This window comes from Mixophyes fleayi, chromosome 3, assembly GCF_038048845.1.
Source record: "Mixophyes fleayi isolate aMixFle1 chromosome 3, aMixFle1.hap1, whole genome shotgun sequence".
NCBI classification, from domain to species: domain Eukaryota; kingdom Metazoa; phylum Chordata; class Amphibia; order Anura; family Limnodynastidae; genus Mixophyes; species Mixophyes fleayi.
This window is the reverse complement of record NC_134404.1, coordinates 230,415,841-230,434,040: the sequence shown is the minus strand read 5'-3', so window position 1 is coordinate 230,434,040 and position 18,200 is coordinate 230,415,841. Positions and strand designations below refer to the sequence as shown.

Sequence of the window (18,200 nt, the reverse complement as noted above, 5' to 3'; positions counted from 1 at the left end):
GTGGGTACAGGTGAGACAATGCCATCCTAACCCACAAAAAGTAGGTTTATATAGGAGAAATGTCTGACCTCCTGCGTTAACCCCTTCATAAATTGTGTAACTTGATGCGATGGCCATTATCCAGAGAAAACTTCTGCTTTGTAAATAGACCCCATTGTCTCCTAAACTGCTGCACTGTTTAGCCATCACTGTGCTAAAAGGGGTTGTTCACCCACATTGAAATATACCCTTTTTTTTTTACTTAACACTGTTTAAACTTTCTTTTGTGTAATTATACTATACTATTCCAGACATTGAGCATGGACCTTACTTTAAAGACAGCATAGCTCAGCTAAATGTTAGAATCTATTTAAAGACTCGTGTCTCCAGCATATTCCTTGCAAATCCCTGCATTAATGTACTGTGCCACTAGTTATGATAACACAGTGTGGTATATGTACCATTCTGATGAATAGTTGTTGAGAGGTTATTTAAATAATCCAGAATTATATTACACTTCTTCATCAATGATAAGATGCTTAACTACAGTCAAACTAAGCCTAAAGTATGGTTTTGACATGTTAAACTGCTCTGCATCATCTATCTCTGAATGCTGTAACAGCTTTTTTTCACTCAGAAATGTAATTAGAATGAACTCCCGTGTTTCAGTAAAAATTCATTCCACTCCACATCCCAAGCCACTATATAACTTGCCCTGTTGGCAGGAACTATGTTCACTTCGATTTGTGAAAAACATTAGTGCCCACTTTGAGTAACATCATCAATTCAGCTTTGAGTCAGCAATTAGAACTGATACTGATCACTTTATCTGCTTTCACATTTCCTCTCTTTGCTCTTGCCATATTTTCTTTATTAATATTAGTCAACTATACAATACCAGTCAGTTATAGAATTACTGACATTGCAGGGGATGCGGCCTTCCCAGGGCTGCCGACATTCAGTGAGGAGCGGCGCAGAGAGGACCCAGACACAAGAGAGAAGACAGAAGAAAAGAGATTAAATGAAAGAAATCAACACAAAGGTAAGTAAAGGAATGGAGGCAAAGGGAGGAAAACAAAGGCACCGAGTGATAAAGGTGAATGGGGGTGAGCAGCATGGCACAGTGATGGATAGAGGGGTGAGCAGCATGGCACAGTGATGGATAGAGGAGGGAGCAGCATGGCACAGTGATGAAGGAGGGGGGCAGCATGGCACAGTGATGGAGGGGGGGCAGCATGGCACAGTGATGTAGGGGGGGCAGTATGGCACAGTGATGTAGGGGGGGCAGCATGGCACAGTGATGAAGGAGGGGGCGCAGCATGGCACGGTGAGGAAGGAGGGGGGCAGCATGGCACAGTGATGGAGGGGGGAGAGCAGCATGGAACAGTGATGAAGAAGGGGGGAGAGAGAAAGGCACCGAGTGATGAAGGTGAATGGGGGGTGAGCAGCATGGCATAGTGATGGATAGGGGGGAGCAGCATGGCACAGTGATGGAGGAGAGGGGGGGTAAGCAGCATGGCACAGTGATGAAAGAGAGGGGGGTAAACAGCATTGCACAGTGTGATGAAGGAGAGGGGACAGCATGGCACAGTGTGATGGAGGGGGGGTAGTTTAGCACAGAGTGATGGAGGGGAGGGCAGCATGAAACAGAGTGATGATGGGAGGCCAGGTGAAGGGGGGAGCAGCATGGAGGTGAAGTGTGATCATAAGGGGGCACAGCGTGGTTGTGATGAAGGGGCACAGTGTGATGTTGAAGGGGCACAGTGTATTCATAAGGAGGCACAGCGTGGTGATGAAGAGGCACAGTAATGTGTGTGATGGCACAGGGGGCTTGTGGCAATGTAGTGTGTGTGAGGTAGATGGTGTCTAATAAATGGGTGATATTTTGTTTGTGGGGTGATGGTGGGGCAATTTAATAGTGGAGACTTAATTTAAGATAGGGTGGTTTGGGGGTCTATTGAATGTGGGGGTGAGTTTGGGGAGAATGAGGTCTCTTTATTAAATGTGACTATGAATTATTTAATGGCAGTTATGGTTGCTGGAAATAGGTTTATTTATGAAATGTAAATACTATTAATTTATTGCCGGGGCTGTTTGCAAGGAGGGAAATAGGTTTATTTATTATATGGGAATACTATTATTTTAATGTAGGGGCTGGAGGAAGGCTTAAGTATTAATCGTGGATGCTATTGATTTAATGCCGGGGCTGGTTGGAATTTTCTAAAAATACACCCATTTTTTTTCCAAATAGGGCCCCCAACATTCCAGGATCCAGAGAAGCCGCATCTAAAGAATCCAGCAGCCACAGGTGGTGAAAGTGACAAAAACAGGTAGAAGAGAGCAGAACTGTCTGTGAAATGTTGTGATTCTAGTGGGACAATCTCAATTGTTGGTGACTGTTCTGCCTAAGGTAAGGGGCAGGTCAAGACTGTGAGCTCTTTATGTTCACACTGGATTCTTTATATACTACACTATGGTGACAGATGTCCTGAAAGTCAAGAGTGCTGGGACATATGTTACACTCCGGCGAGCGGGCACTGCACCCGTGTACAAAACAATGCAAGTTGTTTTTTTCTGTAGGAGGGTGGCATAGCGTTTTTCACCTGTTAGCCACGCCCTGACGAAGCATAGCCACACCGGCAATCGTGTGAACTCTCCCACTTTAGCCATGCTCAACTATAAGGGGGGCCCCATGAAGTTGTTGTACCAGGGCCCTGAATTCCTCTTGGCAGCCCTGGGCCCTCCTACTTGACAGGGTTGAGGCTTCTGCAATGTCAGTGCACCCTGCTGAGGTCTCCCTGCTCTGCTTTTCTGAGTACACCCCAAAATTTGGTATGGGGCTCGGCGATGCTGTGTTCTGTCCCAATACCAGTTCTCTTGTTCTAAAGGCAGTTCTCTGGCATCATCTCTCTAAACGACACAGTGGCTGAGTAATTGATACATAAGATAACTGCAGTAGTGAAATTGTCCCTGGCTTTGAACAGGCTAAATCACATGAGAATAAAACAGTTACATTTGGTAAAACAACATTGTTGAGTTAGGTCAAATGAATGGAGCATGATAAAGATGTGCTGTGTATGCTGGACAAGCTGATAAATGAAACAAAATTCTTCTTAAGTGTCAGAATACATTTGTAAATGGTCCCATTGTGCGAACACTGTTTTAGACCCTTATTGTCCAACAACTTCTTCTTTACCGATAAAATTAAGAAATATTTTCAATGACACAAAAATAATTAGTGAGCACTATGAAAACATATTTTTTTCAACCATGATCCATAGTTATAAAAAAGTAAAGGTTAAAGAATACTATGTTTTTCTTTTTGTTTCCACATTGAGGTTTGTGTGCTTATTTCATAGAATGTATGATTATTTCTCATTGACCTGAACAGCTTCATGGATCAAAGAGCATTTGCATTGTGTGGCATAGTCCTGCTCCTGCTTATCTATGCTCACTGTGAAGTTACTTTTAATTACAGCAGGGAAAGGTCCCCTTGAGTATTTAACTCTGTAATGCCCAGAAGTCTCTCTGCCTGCATCCAATTATAGATCAGCCAAATGAGCAGCTGTTAACTTCACTTCCAGACCATTGCTGCATGTGAATGGGTAGGAGGAATGCCACAGCAGGTTTCAGAGATCCAAAATCAGTATTAAGACTAAAATTAGGTGTAAAGATGCGCAAAATTATTTGGCAGCGTTTCAGATTTATAAAGCTTAGTTCATTCTCAAATATCCCACTAAAGATAAAAGGTATGATACAAAAAAATGCAGGTGACAGGGAACACTGCTGATACAGACTGAACATACTATTAGTTACACCTAGCTTAAAGTGACATTGTAGGGATCATTTACTGTTACAAACAGCAATGAGTAAAACCGGAAGGACAACAGTGAAGTCACACATTACTTTTGTACAATTACACACAATTTTATGAGTGCCTGGATTTGCAGGCCAAAATAGCAGCATCTGCAAGGGTGTAAAAGTTTGTACAGACCAAGAGGATAAGCTGGAAGGATTGTGGGCTTTCTAAATAAGTAATAAGTGTGGATTACACACATATGCATGTCTAGTTTTGACATAAGTGCAGGATGGGATCATTTATGAAATAGAGAAGTAGAAAGAATTCTCTGCCACTTCTGAGGTGTCAGAGATATGGTTTTAACCCTAAACTTATAATGGAAAACACTTTTCACATAATTTTATCAAAAAACGATACGTACAAATGCGCTCATAGACATCCACATGAAGCAAAAGATATGGTTCTTCTAGGATTATTCACTCAACTGATACATGTAAAAACAAGCAGTATAACAATAGTGTAATATGTTCATATTATTAATAACCTTTACTAGAAAGGCAACGAAGTTCCCAAGAGAAATAGTGAGGAAATCCAATAACTCTTCAACACCTGATAGTGTTCATGCAGGTTAATCCTATTGATATTATGCTTGAAAGGGGGGAGGCCTTTCTTATTCTCCCCCCTCCCTCTTATCCTTAGAAAAACATTTTTTTTTTATCTTGACAGTATGTGCCCTGTCTATTACTCAAAAGTCATTTTTCTCCCATTACCAAGGCACTGAATGTTCTATCTATAACAGTTAACGGTCTCAACATCCTCCCACAAAAGTTCCATAGTCCTGGAAGCCTGCAGGAGGGAAAAAGCGGATATAGTCTTTCTTTTGGAGACTCATCTTACAGGTACCCTTACTTAATTACAGGGTAAGCAGTTCTCTCAGCCCTTCTTTGTCTCAGCAGAGTGCAAAAAATGAGAAGTCGCAGTTCTTATTCAAAATAAGGTCCCCTTTTTGCCTTCTGGCACTTATGCCGACCCTGAGGGTCATTTTTTATTGGTGATTGGCACTCTCCGCTTCACTCATATTACATTGGTGTTGGTCTGTGCTCCAAACCAGATCAGGAACCTGTTTTTACTAAACTATTTAGGCACATTGAGAGGTCTCTGCATGGCCACTTTATCTGAGGTTGGATCTAAAGTAACCTTAAAGTCACCTACCACTATAAACTCTTTTCTCCCTCTCAAAGATTGGGTTCTTCACCTTCCAGAGACTCACTGACCTTGTATGCTTTACTTACTAAAATTCACACTCTGTACGAGACCTGACACCTTAAGCACTCCACTGTACAGGATTAAACTAATTTTTAACCCGTGAACTGCGTATACTCTCAAATTGACATGATCCATGTGTCCCATGGCTCTGACCACACAGGCCGGTATGAATCCATTTTCCTGGACCGAGCATGTGGCTATATATATTTTCTTGGAATTATTACAACGTTATTCGAGTTCATATGGATGACACCTGGATGTTTCGCTAATGTTAAACGCGACCACATTCACTGACATCAAAATTTCGATATTATCTCACCAAGTGGCTATTCTCATGCAGAAGTTGCAGCAACGTTTCTATGATAAAGCAGACAAGCCAGACTCCATGTTAGCTAGAAAACTCCGACGTAAACGTGCTCATGGCGTAAATCAATAAAATTTAGAAGAAATCCTCAAACTCTATCCCTTCTGACCCCTGGAAATGTCAGCGAATTTAAAGAATTTTATGCATCTCTCTACCATCTTCCTCATCCCCGACCCTAAGGAGACCTCACCTAAGACACTCTTGAGCTGTATCTAGCTAACACTCCCCTCACCAAATTCACTCTACATCAAGTTTTCCTCTTAAACTTGGGTATTACCTCAAAAGAGGCCCTAGCAGTCATAAAATCTCTTAAGAGCTTATCTGCTCCTGGAACGGAAGGTTTTACAGCCCAGTATTTTAAAAGGTTTGCAGGGATTCTTACCCCTCATTTGACATCTTTCTTCAATAAAGTGTTGGAGGGGGACAGCCTTTGATTTGGCCACTACCCTAGCTAACATTACAGTCATTCTTAAGCCCGGTAGAGACCATACACAGTGCTCTAGCTATAGGCAAATCTCTTTGCTGAATGGTGATTTATAACTTTATTTAAAGATCTTGGTTACTAGATTGAATCCCCTCCTACCTTCCCTAATACATCCCTACCAAGTATGGTTTATTTCGGGAAGATAAGCTCCTGATAACACCAGGAGGACCATCGAATGGATTCACTCCATTTATATCAGTTAAGTTCCTTCTCTAAATATGGCGCTAGATGCTTGAAACGTATTTGATCGCATATCCCGGCCGTTCATGTATGGGCTGCTTGGATGGATGTGCTTCTCTGGCAAATTTTTGAGGGGCATCTCGTTCTTACACCACTCCCCCTCAGCTACTGTCTCTGCTAACAGTCTTACCTCAAAGCATTTTACTATCTCCAATGGCACTCATTAAGTATGTCCCCTCTCCTCCCTCATTTTTGCCCTTTTGAACCTATCACTGCCAGGATACGTGCTAATAAAGACATTACTGGAATCAGTGTTGACACCACGGAGCATAAACTGGCATTATATGCAGAGAATGTTCTGTTGACTATAGACTATCGCCCCCCCCCCCCCTTTGTCCAAACTTGATCTATATGGTCTCTAACTATAAAATGAACCCAGACAAAGCGGAAGTCATAGATTATTACATCTCCCACATGGATAAGTCACTCTTAGAACTAAAGTTCCCCTTTAATTGGCGACTACAAAAAAGTAAATACCTGGCAATTCAATTGACTAAACAATATTAACATCTTTTCCAGGCTACTTTCCCTACACTTTGTCCCAAATTAGATCAGATCTTGCTTCATGATCTCAACACTATTTCCTGGATAGTCTGTATTAATGCAATTAAAATTAATATTCCCCCGTGATTACTGTACCTCTTCCAGAATCTGCCCATTCACATGCCTCCCTATGTTTTCAAATTTCTTAAACATAGCATTTCAAAATTCATATGGGCAGGCAAGCTCCCACGGATGCGACTTTGTAGTCCTGCAGAGGTCTTTTTGGGGTGGCGGACTTGGCATCCTGAATTTTAAATGCTACTATCTCTCTGCCCAAATTTCTCAGCGTGTCTTGTGGTGTAGCTCTACGACCTCTAGGGTCTGGGTTCGCATTTAGTCTTAACGTCAGGGACTACTCTCCCCCACTTCCCTTTTTTGCTTCCACAAGCTTGTCACCCAAAATGAGTTATGATTCATACCACAGTCTCTCTTGGCGATTTGGGATTCTACTTTCTGACTGTATGGGTTCTCTCCACAGTCCTCCTATTATCACTCTTTTAATTTGCCAGAATTTCCCCCTGGCCAAGTACCATCAGAAATCTCCTTTTAGCACTCTTAAGGTATCAGATACTTGAATGAACTCTCTCGCAATGCTGTCTTTCCTCAATTTTCTGACATTCAATCTTAATTAGCCAAACCCACCAAATATGTCTATCAGTATTTACAGATATAAAATTCCCATTCCACTGTTAAACACTGACTCTCGTTCAACCCCCTCAACACCATTAAGGCAATTTGCCTCTGCCAGACGTCTACCCCCGACCAGATTTCCACTAAAGATTTCCACTATATATTCTGATCTTACACTTCCATGGAAACTTTACGCTACACTCGCAAACTGGCATGGGGAATGAAAACTGGGAGGCCCTCTCAATGATGACAACTGGTCTGAGATTCGTGAGAATGCTGCCTCTAGCTCCATGTGTGTTAAAATAAAGGAAAATGTATATAAAATTCTGTTCCATTGGTATTATGTTCCAACTCATCTCACAAAGATGCTCGTCAACTCCGATGGGTGCTGGCGTTCATACTCTGGCGAGGGCACATTTCTTTATGTATGGTGGAATTTCTCGATATGAACCCGGTTTTGGCTAAAAATCTGATTGCTACCATTATTCAGATTGATATCCCTAAGTTTTTCCCTCCATTAGACCCTAAGTTTTTCCCTCTGACACACGTCACCAGAATAAATTAGCCCAACACATTATATCGGCGGCTATCTGTTCAATTGCAGCTGACTGGAAACAGCACTCTCCCCCATCACTCCTGACCGTCATTAGTAGGATTTGGCATGCTCACGGTATTATTTGAAACTCCTCTAAATCTTTTAACAAAATTTGGGACCCATGGAGGGGCAGGCTGGGTCGGGGAGCAGGGGGGCATATGCCCCCCCGGGCCAGACAAAAAAAGATGATTTTGGGCTGGTCCCTAGTCTGTACTTGGTGGCTGGCCCCACCCCAGGACCAGCAACCTTCTCCGATTGGCCGCGGATCCTAACGATCCATCCCCCCCTCCCTCTCTTCTACTATGTGATATGCTCTTTATTGCTGTCACATGGGACACACCATCACATGTGTGAAGAGACTACACAGCGCGCGGGCAGATGGAGCTAGGTAAGTAGTATATTTGTGTGTGTGTGTGTGTGTGTGTAAATGAATGTAGTGTGTGTGAGGGACCAGTATGCTAAATGTGCATGTGTGTGCCAGTAAAGGAATGTAGGGTGTGTGTGTGTGTGGGGGGGGGGTGTCTTAATTTAATCGTGGAGTGCAGGTGGGCGGTAATTATTGTGCTGTTTATTTGTGGTGCAATTAAATTTAATAATGGGGCCTATACATTTAAGATGGAGTGATTGGACCTTTACTTTAATGCTGGGGTGGTTTGGGAGCTATTAATTGATTGTGGGACTGTTTGGGGAAAATGAGGTCTATTTTATTAAATGTGATTATGAATTATTTAATGCCTGGGATTGTTGTGGGAAATTGTTATATTTATTAGACGTAAATGCTATTTAATTTATTGCTGGGGTTGTTTGGAGGGAGAGAAATGGGTTTATTTATTAAATGTTTATGCTATTTAATGTTGGGGCTAGTTGTAGGGAAACAGATTTATTTATCAAATGTGAATACTATTATTTTAATATTTTGGCTGGAGGAAGACCTAATTATAAAACGTGGGTGCTATTTTGATTTAACACCGGGGCTGGTTGGAGTCTTCTAAATTTCATGTACCCATTTTTTTTTTTCCAAATAGGGCCCCCAATATTCCAGGATCCAGACAAGCAGCAACTGATCTAAAGACACCAGCAGCCACAGGTGGTGAAAGTGACAAGAACAGGTAGGAGGGAGCAGGGGGTATATTTTCTAAACTGCAGGTTTGAAAAAGTGGAGATGTTGACTATAACAACCAATTAGATTCTAGTTATCATTTGTTTAGTACATTCTACAAAATGACACCTAGAATCTGATTGGTTGCTATAGGCAACATCTCCACTTTCAAACCCGCAGTTTAGTAAATAAACTACCCTTTAAGGATGGGCCGCTACATATGGACCAGTGCTATGTGCTTGCCCCCCGGGCTAAACTCTGCCAGCCAGCCCCTGGACCCATGGCTGTTTTTTTTTCCAATTTCGATCTCCCTTTACTTAATGCAGGTACAATGCCCTTTGTGAGGTATCACCTTCCCTACCCTCTCTATTTTTCTCTAATGCGGTTCTAGCCACAACGCCCCCCTTGCTGTCTCCCATCTCCCCCCCTTCTCTTTCTCTTTTTTTTCTTCCTTTCTCACCATGTTAAAAATTTGGTCATTTGAAGAAGACAGCTTTGCCTGCCATCATTACTCACAATTCTTCCTCGGTAGATGTTGTTACCTCGGATGTCTTTTATGCAACACTGTGCTGAGACTTTCTTTTTTACATCTATTTTGTCTTGACCATTTATAAATATAAAAAAAACAAAACAAATTCACCTTGTCAGTCTCAGTTCCACTATACCAGGCAGGGTGTTACACATACTTGCCAACTTTTTCTCGTTGGCTTCAGGGAGATCCCGGGGGAGGTGGGAGTGTCACAATTTTGGCCAATTACAGCAGGGGGTTAATATAATGTGATAGTGCATCATTAAGCCCTTGCCTGCCACATATCTATTGCGGGGGTGAGAACCAGGAGGTTGCCCTGCTCTCCTGGGAGTCCAGGAGGTCTCCCAGAAACGCAGGAGTCTCCCAGAGAGAAGGTAATGAATCTCTAGAGACTGAGTGTCTTTTACATTTCTGTCTCCATTACTGAAGTCTTGTTGTCTTATCTGTCAGTCTTTGATTAACTATTGGTCTCCATGAAAATGGCCACCTCCATAGGCATCAATTCATGGACATAGGACACAATTTCTGAAGTGTGTCATCAGGTCACAGATGGCAAAGCCAACCACGTCTTGTACTGGCTCAGCATCAGGGAGAATGCTAGACTCTTCAGGGAGTGAGGGAGATCACCCCTATTTCAGGTAGTCTCTCTGACATTCAGGGAGAGTTGGCAAGTATGGTGTTACAAAACGTGCACATTATAACAAGAGTAGGGCTCCCATGTTTCTTAGTTTTCACAGAAACGTCCACATTTTTCACAAGTAACAAGACTTATCTATATATTAAATAAAAAGTAGCAAAGTTGTAGGGACAGTATGTCCATAGACACATTACAGCCATGGACATTCATCTCCCCCTATCACTACTTACACCTATCCACAACACTTACCTCCAAGCAACCTGAAACAAACGCCCTCCTTCACAGTCACAAGCCTGAGACTGATATGGTAGCATTGTTTACAAACTTCTTTTGCTAGCTTCATAATTGTGGTGCCTTATACTGCCCATTAATTGCCTAACTACATGTTAAGGGAAAAGCGAAAGAAATATATTTATTTTGAATGTTAATGTTGCAGAAATATATCATGCAATTGTGGAACTGCTCAGGTTGATGAAGATATATTGTCAATATAGATATTGATATATTATAGTCTATTACACAAAGCAGAAAAATACAAAATATTAGGGTTACAGTGTGCCACACTTTATGTTCTTGTGCTTCATTCAGTATGCCTTGTGCACCCGTTTTGCACATATCTGCAAGTTTATAAGCAACACGCATAGATTCTGCATATGAAAATGGCGGCATCTTCAAGGGGTACAAAAAAATAGGATCTTCTGATGGGAATTGTTATGTGGATCAGAACAGTGAGCCTAGTTATGGGCCCACATGAAAAAAAGAGATTTTGATTTGTGGAAAAGATTATTTAAATGAGGTTCTAGTTGTAAATGAGGTGCAGTTAGCCTTAGGTGTTCCCTATTTAGCAGTGGGACAGCAGTACATTTATCTCCCTTAAAGAAGAATAATGAACATGTAGACCTACATCGTTTTAATTTCATAAATTCTTTTTTCTATCCATACACTCATCTTCTAAATTAATACAGAACAAATCCACCAATTCTGACAGGACAGTAAAGGACTGCACAAAGTAGGGAGTTGCAGATTTTGAAAATGTAACTTTAAATATAACTTTAAAAAAATCAGACAAGTGTGTTTCACTACAGGCAAAGACTGGGTCCTTTTTCCTAGAATATAACATTTGTACACTGACCATAAATAAAGTGGCATGCATGTCACAACACCAAAAATGGTGGGAATCACCGTCAAAGACACTAAACAAGTTATACAGAAGGAAGTAGGCATGCAGTAGTTGTTTACCTGTCTGCCGCATAACCCAAAGTCAGAGCCCCTATCAAAAATCCCAGGTTGAGAGACGCTTGTGTCAAGTCAAGTTTCCAGGCATCTGAACATACGAGGTGGTACTATTGAAAAACAAAGCACATGCCCGTTATTTCTGCTGTCTGAGAACATTTGAGATGAAAATTTAATCGTAGGCTATATGTTACATAATTTTCCACATTACACAGAGTCATGTGCAGCATACTATGGCAATGTTCGTCATGTACAGCACTAAGCTCATTGCATGTGCGCCCATGCCACCAGCTTTATGCCAATATATTAGCCCAAAACCCACGATATACAGTTCAATGTCAGCAAGGATCACTCACTTCTGTGGTCTCTCTGGCTATACCTCTGAAATCACAGGTTGCTGCAAAAAATCAAATCACACTAACTGTTCAGCTAAGCCTCTGCCTGCTAGAGTAAGCCCATACTTGCCAACTCTCCCGGAATGCCTGGGAGACTCCCAAATTCTGAGTAGGTCACCTGGACTCCGAGGAGAGTAGGGTAACCTCCCGCATCTGCCCACTTCCTAGTGAAGTGGGCAGAAATAGTTCCGCAATGACGCGTTTTTTAGGAAATTGCGTCATTTTGGCCCCGCTAAAAATGCTGAGATTTTTCTAGGCCCAGGTCCCTCTACCCATACTCCTCCGGGAACTTCCAGAGGGGCACCTAAAAAAGTTGGCAAGTATAAGTAAGCCATAAATGAACTTTTTAGACTGTGCAATTTACCCCCTCCTATAGTCACTGCATGGGCATTTTGCAGTAAACAGTTGTTTCCTATAACTTATAAAGGAAGTGCCCAAAACATATGTTAAAATAAAAAGCAATAAATTATTTACTCTGGTAACCCGAAACATCAGAATTAAGGACTGGTGAGCTGTAAAAATAAATATACTGTTGTAAATGTGGTATATGAATCACTTATGACTATCTCTTGTGTATTTTTTTCCCTGTTTTACTGATGTATTAATCAAAATAGTTTAACCAAGATTTCTTTTGTCTATGGCACGACACAGCATGTATACTTGGATCTGTATATGCCATATAGATCACTTATAAGCTCTCATTTCCTTTAGTTATACATCTCTTAAAAAGTAATCTTTCCATATGAAGTTCAAATTTGGCAAAAATATCATTAAGTACTATTGTATTATACAATTAACATGGGAGAGAACTTTGCTTGTTATTGTATAAAAACAAATAGTACCATCAGTTGTGCAAAGCACACTTTGCACAATAGTAATCTATTGGCAGATACATGACAATCAGCTGCATTGAGGAAATAGTGCACAAGATTTTTTTTTTTGTAAAATCCCGATCTTTTTTTTTTTTGCTAAAAGCACATATTTATGTTTTTTTTCCCCCCTACATTATTATTAACCTCAATAAAAATAATTTCAAGTTATTTGCAGTCAGTTTTGACCACCTCACAAGTCACAATATTATTTTCATACACTTTCAAACAAAGACTGCAGCGACCTGGCTGAATACTAAGCGACAGAGCAATGACACAAACACACGACAGTTCATAGCACATCTAGGAAACATTGCCACAAAGTCGTGGAAGAAAAGAAAAGTGGTGCAAGATGGAATTGTCCCCGGATCATGAAATCAGTTATGTTGCATTTGATCTCTCCACCCATTCCTTGGATAACTGTGGTAATGCTACAGCTTATACATGGGGATGACCGCTAACCACCCCCCCCCCCCCCCATCCGGATGCGTGCTTTTATCAGACCCAGACCAATCCTGGGTGCCAAACAATGCACTAAAAAGAACCATTGTAATTCACAGCAAAAAGCAAGTTCATCACTGAGGTTCGGATCAGCACCAGTTCCCAAAAAATTATAATATAGTTAGGTAACAAGTGCAGATTACAAACACTTTGTGCAATACTGATGAAACAGCTTCAAATGGAAGGTAATACATACACACATCTATTTATACATCCATGCTTACCTTACTGTGGCTTTACAAACGCTACAAATGGCTAAACACTGGAATTATTGAATTCTCCTGATGAAGTCTCAGTATTACTAAGAGACAAAACGCGTTGAGAATATTGGTACTAAAGCCAGCTGGGGGGTCTGATATAATTTAGACTCCAGACTTGCGAATTTTTGTAGTTTATGTATGCCTGCTTGTAAGGTTTATTTGTACATTGCTTGGGCATACTATATGCATGTTTTATACTATATTTGGGCATCTAAGTATATAGTGTAAATGCATTTTTACTGGAGATCATTAAACCTTTTTTGGAATTTATCATAATATGTGTGCTCCTCTTCATTCTATAAGTCTGAGAAATATCTGGACAAGACTACTGAGTTACGCTTTTATATTTTATTGTTCTGGTACGCATATACAATTTGGAGTGTTTTATGGTGAAGTGTCCCATACATGTTTGAAGAGAATACACTATTGTGCGATTATTTCTGTATTTCTTGGTACTTATGAAAAGGATTCGATATCCAGAATGACCTTATATAAACAACTGCTGTGAGATCCATTACTTTGAACAAAGACTCACCATAACACAGATAAGCCTACATAATATATTATTTTGGTACGCATATTTACTGTGGATATTAGATGTTACTACACTATGATGTGATTCTATGCAGGGCCATCTCTTCCATTGGGCACGATGGGCAGCTGCCCGGGGGCCCCACAGGCAAGGGGGCCCCATAGGCACAGCTCTTAATGAGAATAAATAATCCTGCAAAAGAAAAAACCTGCAAAAAAAACCTACAAGGGTCACAGAGCAAGTAAATCTATCTATCTCTATCTCTCCTAAATCTATATCTATATCTGTATACATCTATATATCTATATCTATATTTATATCTATATCTAGGGGCCCCAGTGCACTGCTTTGCCCGGGGGCCCGTAATGTTGTTAAGATGGCCCTGATTCTATCTGCTTTTTTTGTGAGAGAACTCTGTTTACCCTGATGATTATGAGAGGACAACAACACAACCAGTGACTGAAGTGTCTATTACCATCGTCTTTCTGATACGCATATATAACACATGTTTATATATATATATATATATATATATATACACACACACATACACACACACACACAAAAAGAGACACTAATCAGCCACAACATTAAAACACCAATCTACTATTGTGTAGGTCCCTAGTGCCAATAAAACAGCTCTGGCCCATCAAAGCATGGACTCCACAAGACCTCTTAAGGTGTGTTATCTGGTACCAAGATGATAGCAGCAGATTCTCTAAATCCTGTAAATTGCAAGGCGCGGCAGCAGAATATTGCCCAGAGCATCACACTGCCTCCCTCAGCTTGCCTGCTTCCCAAAGTGCATCCTGGTGCCATCTCTTCCCCAGGTAAATTATGCACATGCACCCGACTGCCTGCATGATATAAAAGAAAACATGAGTCATCTAGAGATGCTCACTGACTCCCGTGTTTTGGTTTTGGATCTGGATTACCTTCGTATTTTGGTTTTGGATTTGGTTTTGGCAAAACCAAAAATGAAATAAATTCCATTTCTTTGGGCTAAAATAACATAATTTAGTGCTCCACCTGTTTGTTGGATAAGTGAGGTGATTCTACAGCTAATAAATGCCAACGAGCGCTGACCCCCCCCCCCCGGGATGTGTGCTTTTATCAGACACACACCAATCCAGGGTGCCAGACAATGCACTAAAAAGAGCTATTAAAATCCATAGCAAAAAAGGCAGTTGGCTGTCTATCTGTATTTTACACTCTACACTTATAGTTAAATAGAAAAAGAAGCAGCTTTTCTGTTTGGGTCTATACTACACCCTACACTTATAGTGAAATTGACAAAACAGCAGCCTGCAAAGACTGTACATTAAATAGAAATGTCCCAAGTCCCTTTTCTCTTTGGGGGTAGATTACACCCTACACTTATAGTGAAAGTTTTAAAAAGACGTTGTTGTCATCATCTTCAGCATCATCCTCACCCTCATCAGTGTGTACATCATCATCACAGACTATTAATTCATCTCTGCTGGAATCCACCATTAGAGAAGCGGATGTATTTGCCGGTAAAGGCATTCCTCGTGGAAGATGTAGTTCATTTTGATGAACATCATCTTTTCCACATTTTTAGGAAATAACCTCCTAAGTCGATCCATGACAAGGTTCCCGGCTGCGCTGAATACTCTTTCTGAGTACACACTGGAGGGTGGGCAGCTTAGATATTGCAAAGCAAGTTTGTACATGGGTTTCCAAATGGCTTATTTTTCCTCCCAGTATGGAAAGGGACTGTCTGACATTTCCATACCAATTAACTCTTGAAAATAATCCTCCTTCATCCTTTGCATATTAATAGTAGGATTGGATGGAGTTATGGGCAAGGTCACATATTTTTTGGTAAAATCTTTCAAACCAGCCCAGATGTCAAACTGTAGTGGTCTGCCACCTGCGTCATCCCTGCTAGTATTTGGAAAGAGCAATTTTTACAGAGCAGCAACTGCCTGAGAAACTGAAGGAGGACACGTCGTCAAGCCAAGGCCCAGTTCAGTGGACAACTTGCTGACCAATAGCTGCTTGCAACGGTTTTGATCTCGGTCCTTTGAAAGCATAGAGTCAATGTAGATCTTAAACCTGGGATCAAGCACAGTCGCCAAAATGTAGTGATCCGACTTCAAGATTTTAATAACTCTTGGATCATTGCGAAGCAAATTAAGTACTTGATCTACTAGGGCAACATACTTTGTGGAATTGCTTTCTTTCAAATCCTCCTTCAGTTTGTCAAGCTGCTTTTCCAATAGTCGAATTAAGAGAATGACTTGGCTCAAACTAGCAGATCTCACTTCACACGTCACAACTTCAAATGGTTTCAGCTCCTTGCACAGCACAGAAAGGATTCCCCACTGTGCAAAAGTGAAATACATTCCCCTTCCTTTCCCAATGTCATGGCTTGTGCAATACGTTTGGATGGCGCTGTTGCTCCATCCTCTGAAGCATGTACAGGGTGGAATTCCACCTAGTTACCACCTCTTCCTTAAGTTGGTGGCAGGGTAAGATAAATTGCCCTGCCACCAGAATGCCGGAAATGTCCCGAAATTTTACGGGCCACCGAAATCATCACCTGCACCTCAAGGTTATTTCTCAAGAAGCTCTGCACCACCAAATTTATTGTGTGAGCAAAACAGGGAATGTGATGGAATTCACCCAGCTGTAATGCTCGCACAATATTGTTGGCGTTATCAGAAATAACATATCCTGGGGAGAGTCCAAGTGGTATAAGTGGTATAAGCCATGTATCAATAATATCCCTTAGTTTTCGTAACAAATTATCAGCAGTATGCCTGTTAGTGAAGGTGATACAAAGAGTAGCATGCCTGTGAGAAATGTTACGTAGTGGTGTACATGCTGCTGCTTTTCCTGCTTGTGAAGGCGAATGACCAACCCAGTGCGCTGACACAGTCATATAGTCTTTGGTTTGGCCACTTCCACTTGTCCACATATCTGTGGTTAAGTGTACAGTGGGTAGAATGGCATTTTTTAGCCCAATTACTACATTTTTACGAACGTTTTGGTACAGTTGCTTTTCGTGAAAAATGGTGTCGCGATGGAATTTTGTAACAGGGACAAAAAACATCAATTAACTGTCAAAAACCAGCTGCGTTTATTGTGGATATTGGATGCAGATCTAACATTAACATAGTAGCCATGGCGTCTGTGATCTGCTTGGCGACTGGGTGACTGCTGTCATATTTGCTTCCTCTAGCAAAAGATTGTTTCACAGTTAATTGTTGTAAAGTACTAGTGCTCTTCTTCTTGGGCTTCTTATGGGAGGAAGATTCACTCCCAGCAGCAGCAACAGCAGCAGCAATGGGACTAACGCTCAAGAATTCTTCAGAGGAATCAATTATAATGCAGGAGTCATCGAGCTATACCAAGTTGGATGCAGGGCTAACTCCGATCGCTACTGAGGATATTGATGAGGACGATGTTGTGGGTGTAGATTGCAGGCGTCGGGATGTAGGTGAGAGAAGGGTCCTAGCTGATAATGCAGTGCTTGTCATTTTTTTGCCATAACTTTCAGCTTTCCCTAACACCTTGCCATGAACTCTTGTCAAATGGCATAACATGGATGAGGTTCCAAGATGGTTAAGGCCCCTCCCTCGACTGACTGTGGCCTGACATACACTACAAATGGCTATACAACAGTTGTCAGTATTTGGGAAGAAATAATTCCACACATAAGAAGTGGCTTTTTTGGTCTTATGCCCAGGCATGACAATGTGCTTCTTCTTTATACAGATTATCAGGTACAGAAATAATTGTAAATCAAGCTTTAAGGCCCATACTGTATATCTTAAATTGTATACAGACAAGACCATTCAGTAATTTCCATTTTTTTTCACCAATTTCATGGGTAAAAAGTAATGTTAATAAAAAATAAGCATAATTTTGTTTTCTAAGACTTCACAATACTACAAAATTAAAATTAAGTCACTATTTGGAAGTTCTCTGGTGTATGAATTGACAAGACATCATGCACCACTCTCTAGATGCCAAGATTACCTTGGATGTGAAGTGTGTTCCAATCTTTGCATGAATGGATTGGGGATCACCAAGCTGATCCAGATATGGAGGTAAATCTATCAACTGCCGATATTTTCAACTGGCTGTTATTCGGCGAGTTTGCAGTGAAAATTTAAAGCGGCAATGGCTTTAAAGGCAAATCAATGCCTTTAAAGCCATTGCCACTTTAAATTTTCATTGCAAACTCGCAGAATAGCGTTGAGTTGAAAAAAAATC

At 41.1% G+C, this 18,200-nt stretch overlaps 1 protein-coding gene across 1 annotated transcript in view; it reads right to left on the bottom strand.

Annotated features, from left to right (window-relative positions):
• SLC22A3 (solute carrier family 22 member 3) overlaps positions 1 to 18,200 on the bottom strand; it is a 201,946-nt gene that overhangs the window by 108,246 nt on the left and 75,500 nt on the right. The window contains exon 2 of the mRNA XM_075203271.1: positions 11,405 to 11,508. Within this exon, the coding sequence (XP_075059372.1) occupies positions 11,405 to 11,508 (104 nt within the window). The remainder of the gene's footprint in view (positions 1 to 11,404; positions 11,509 to 18,200) is intronic.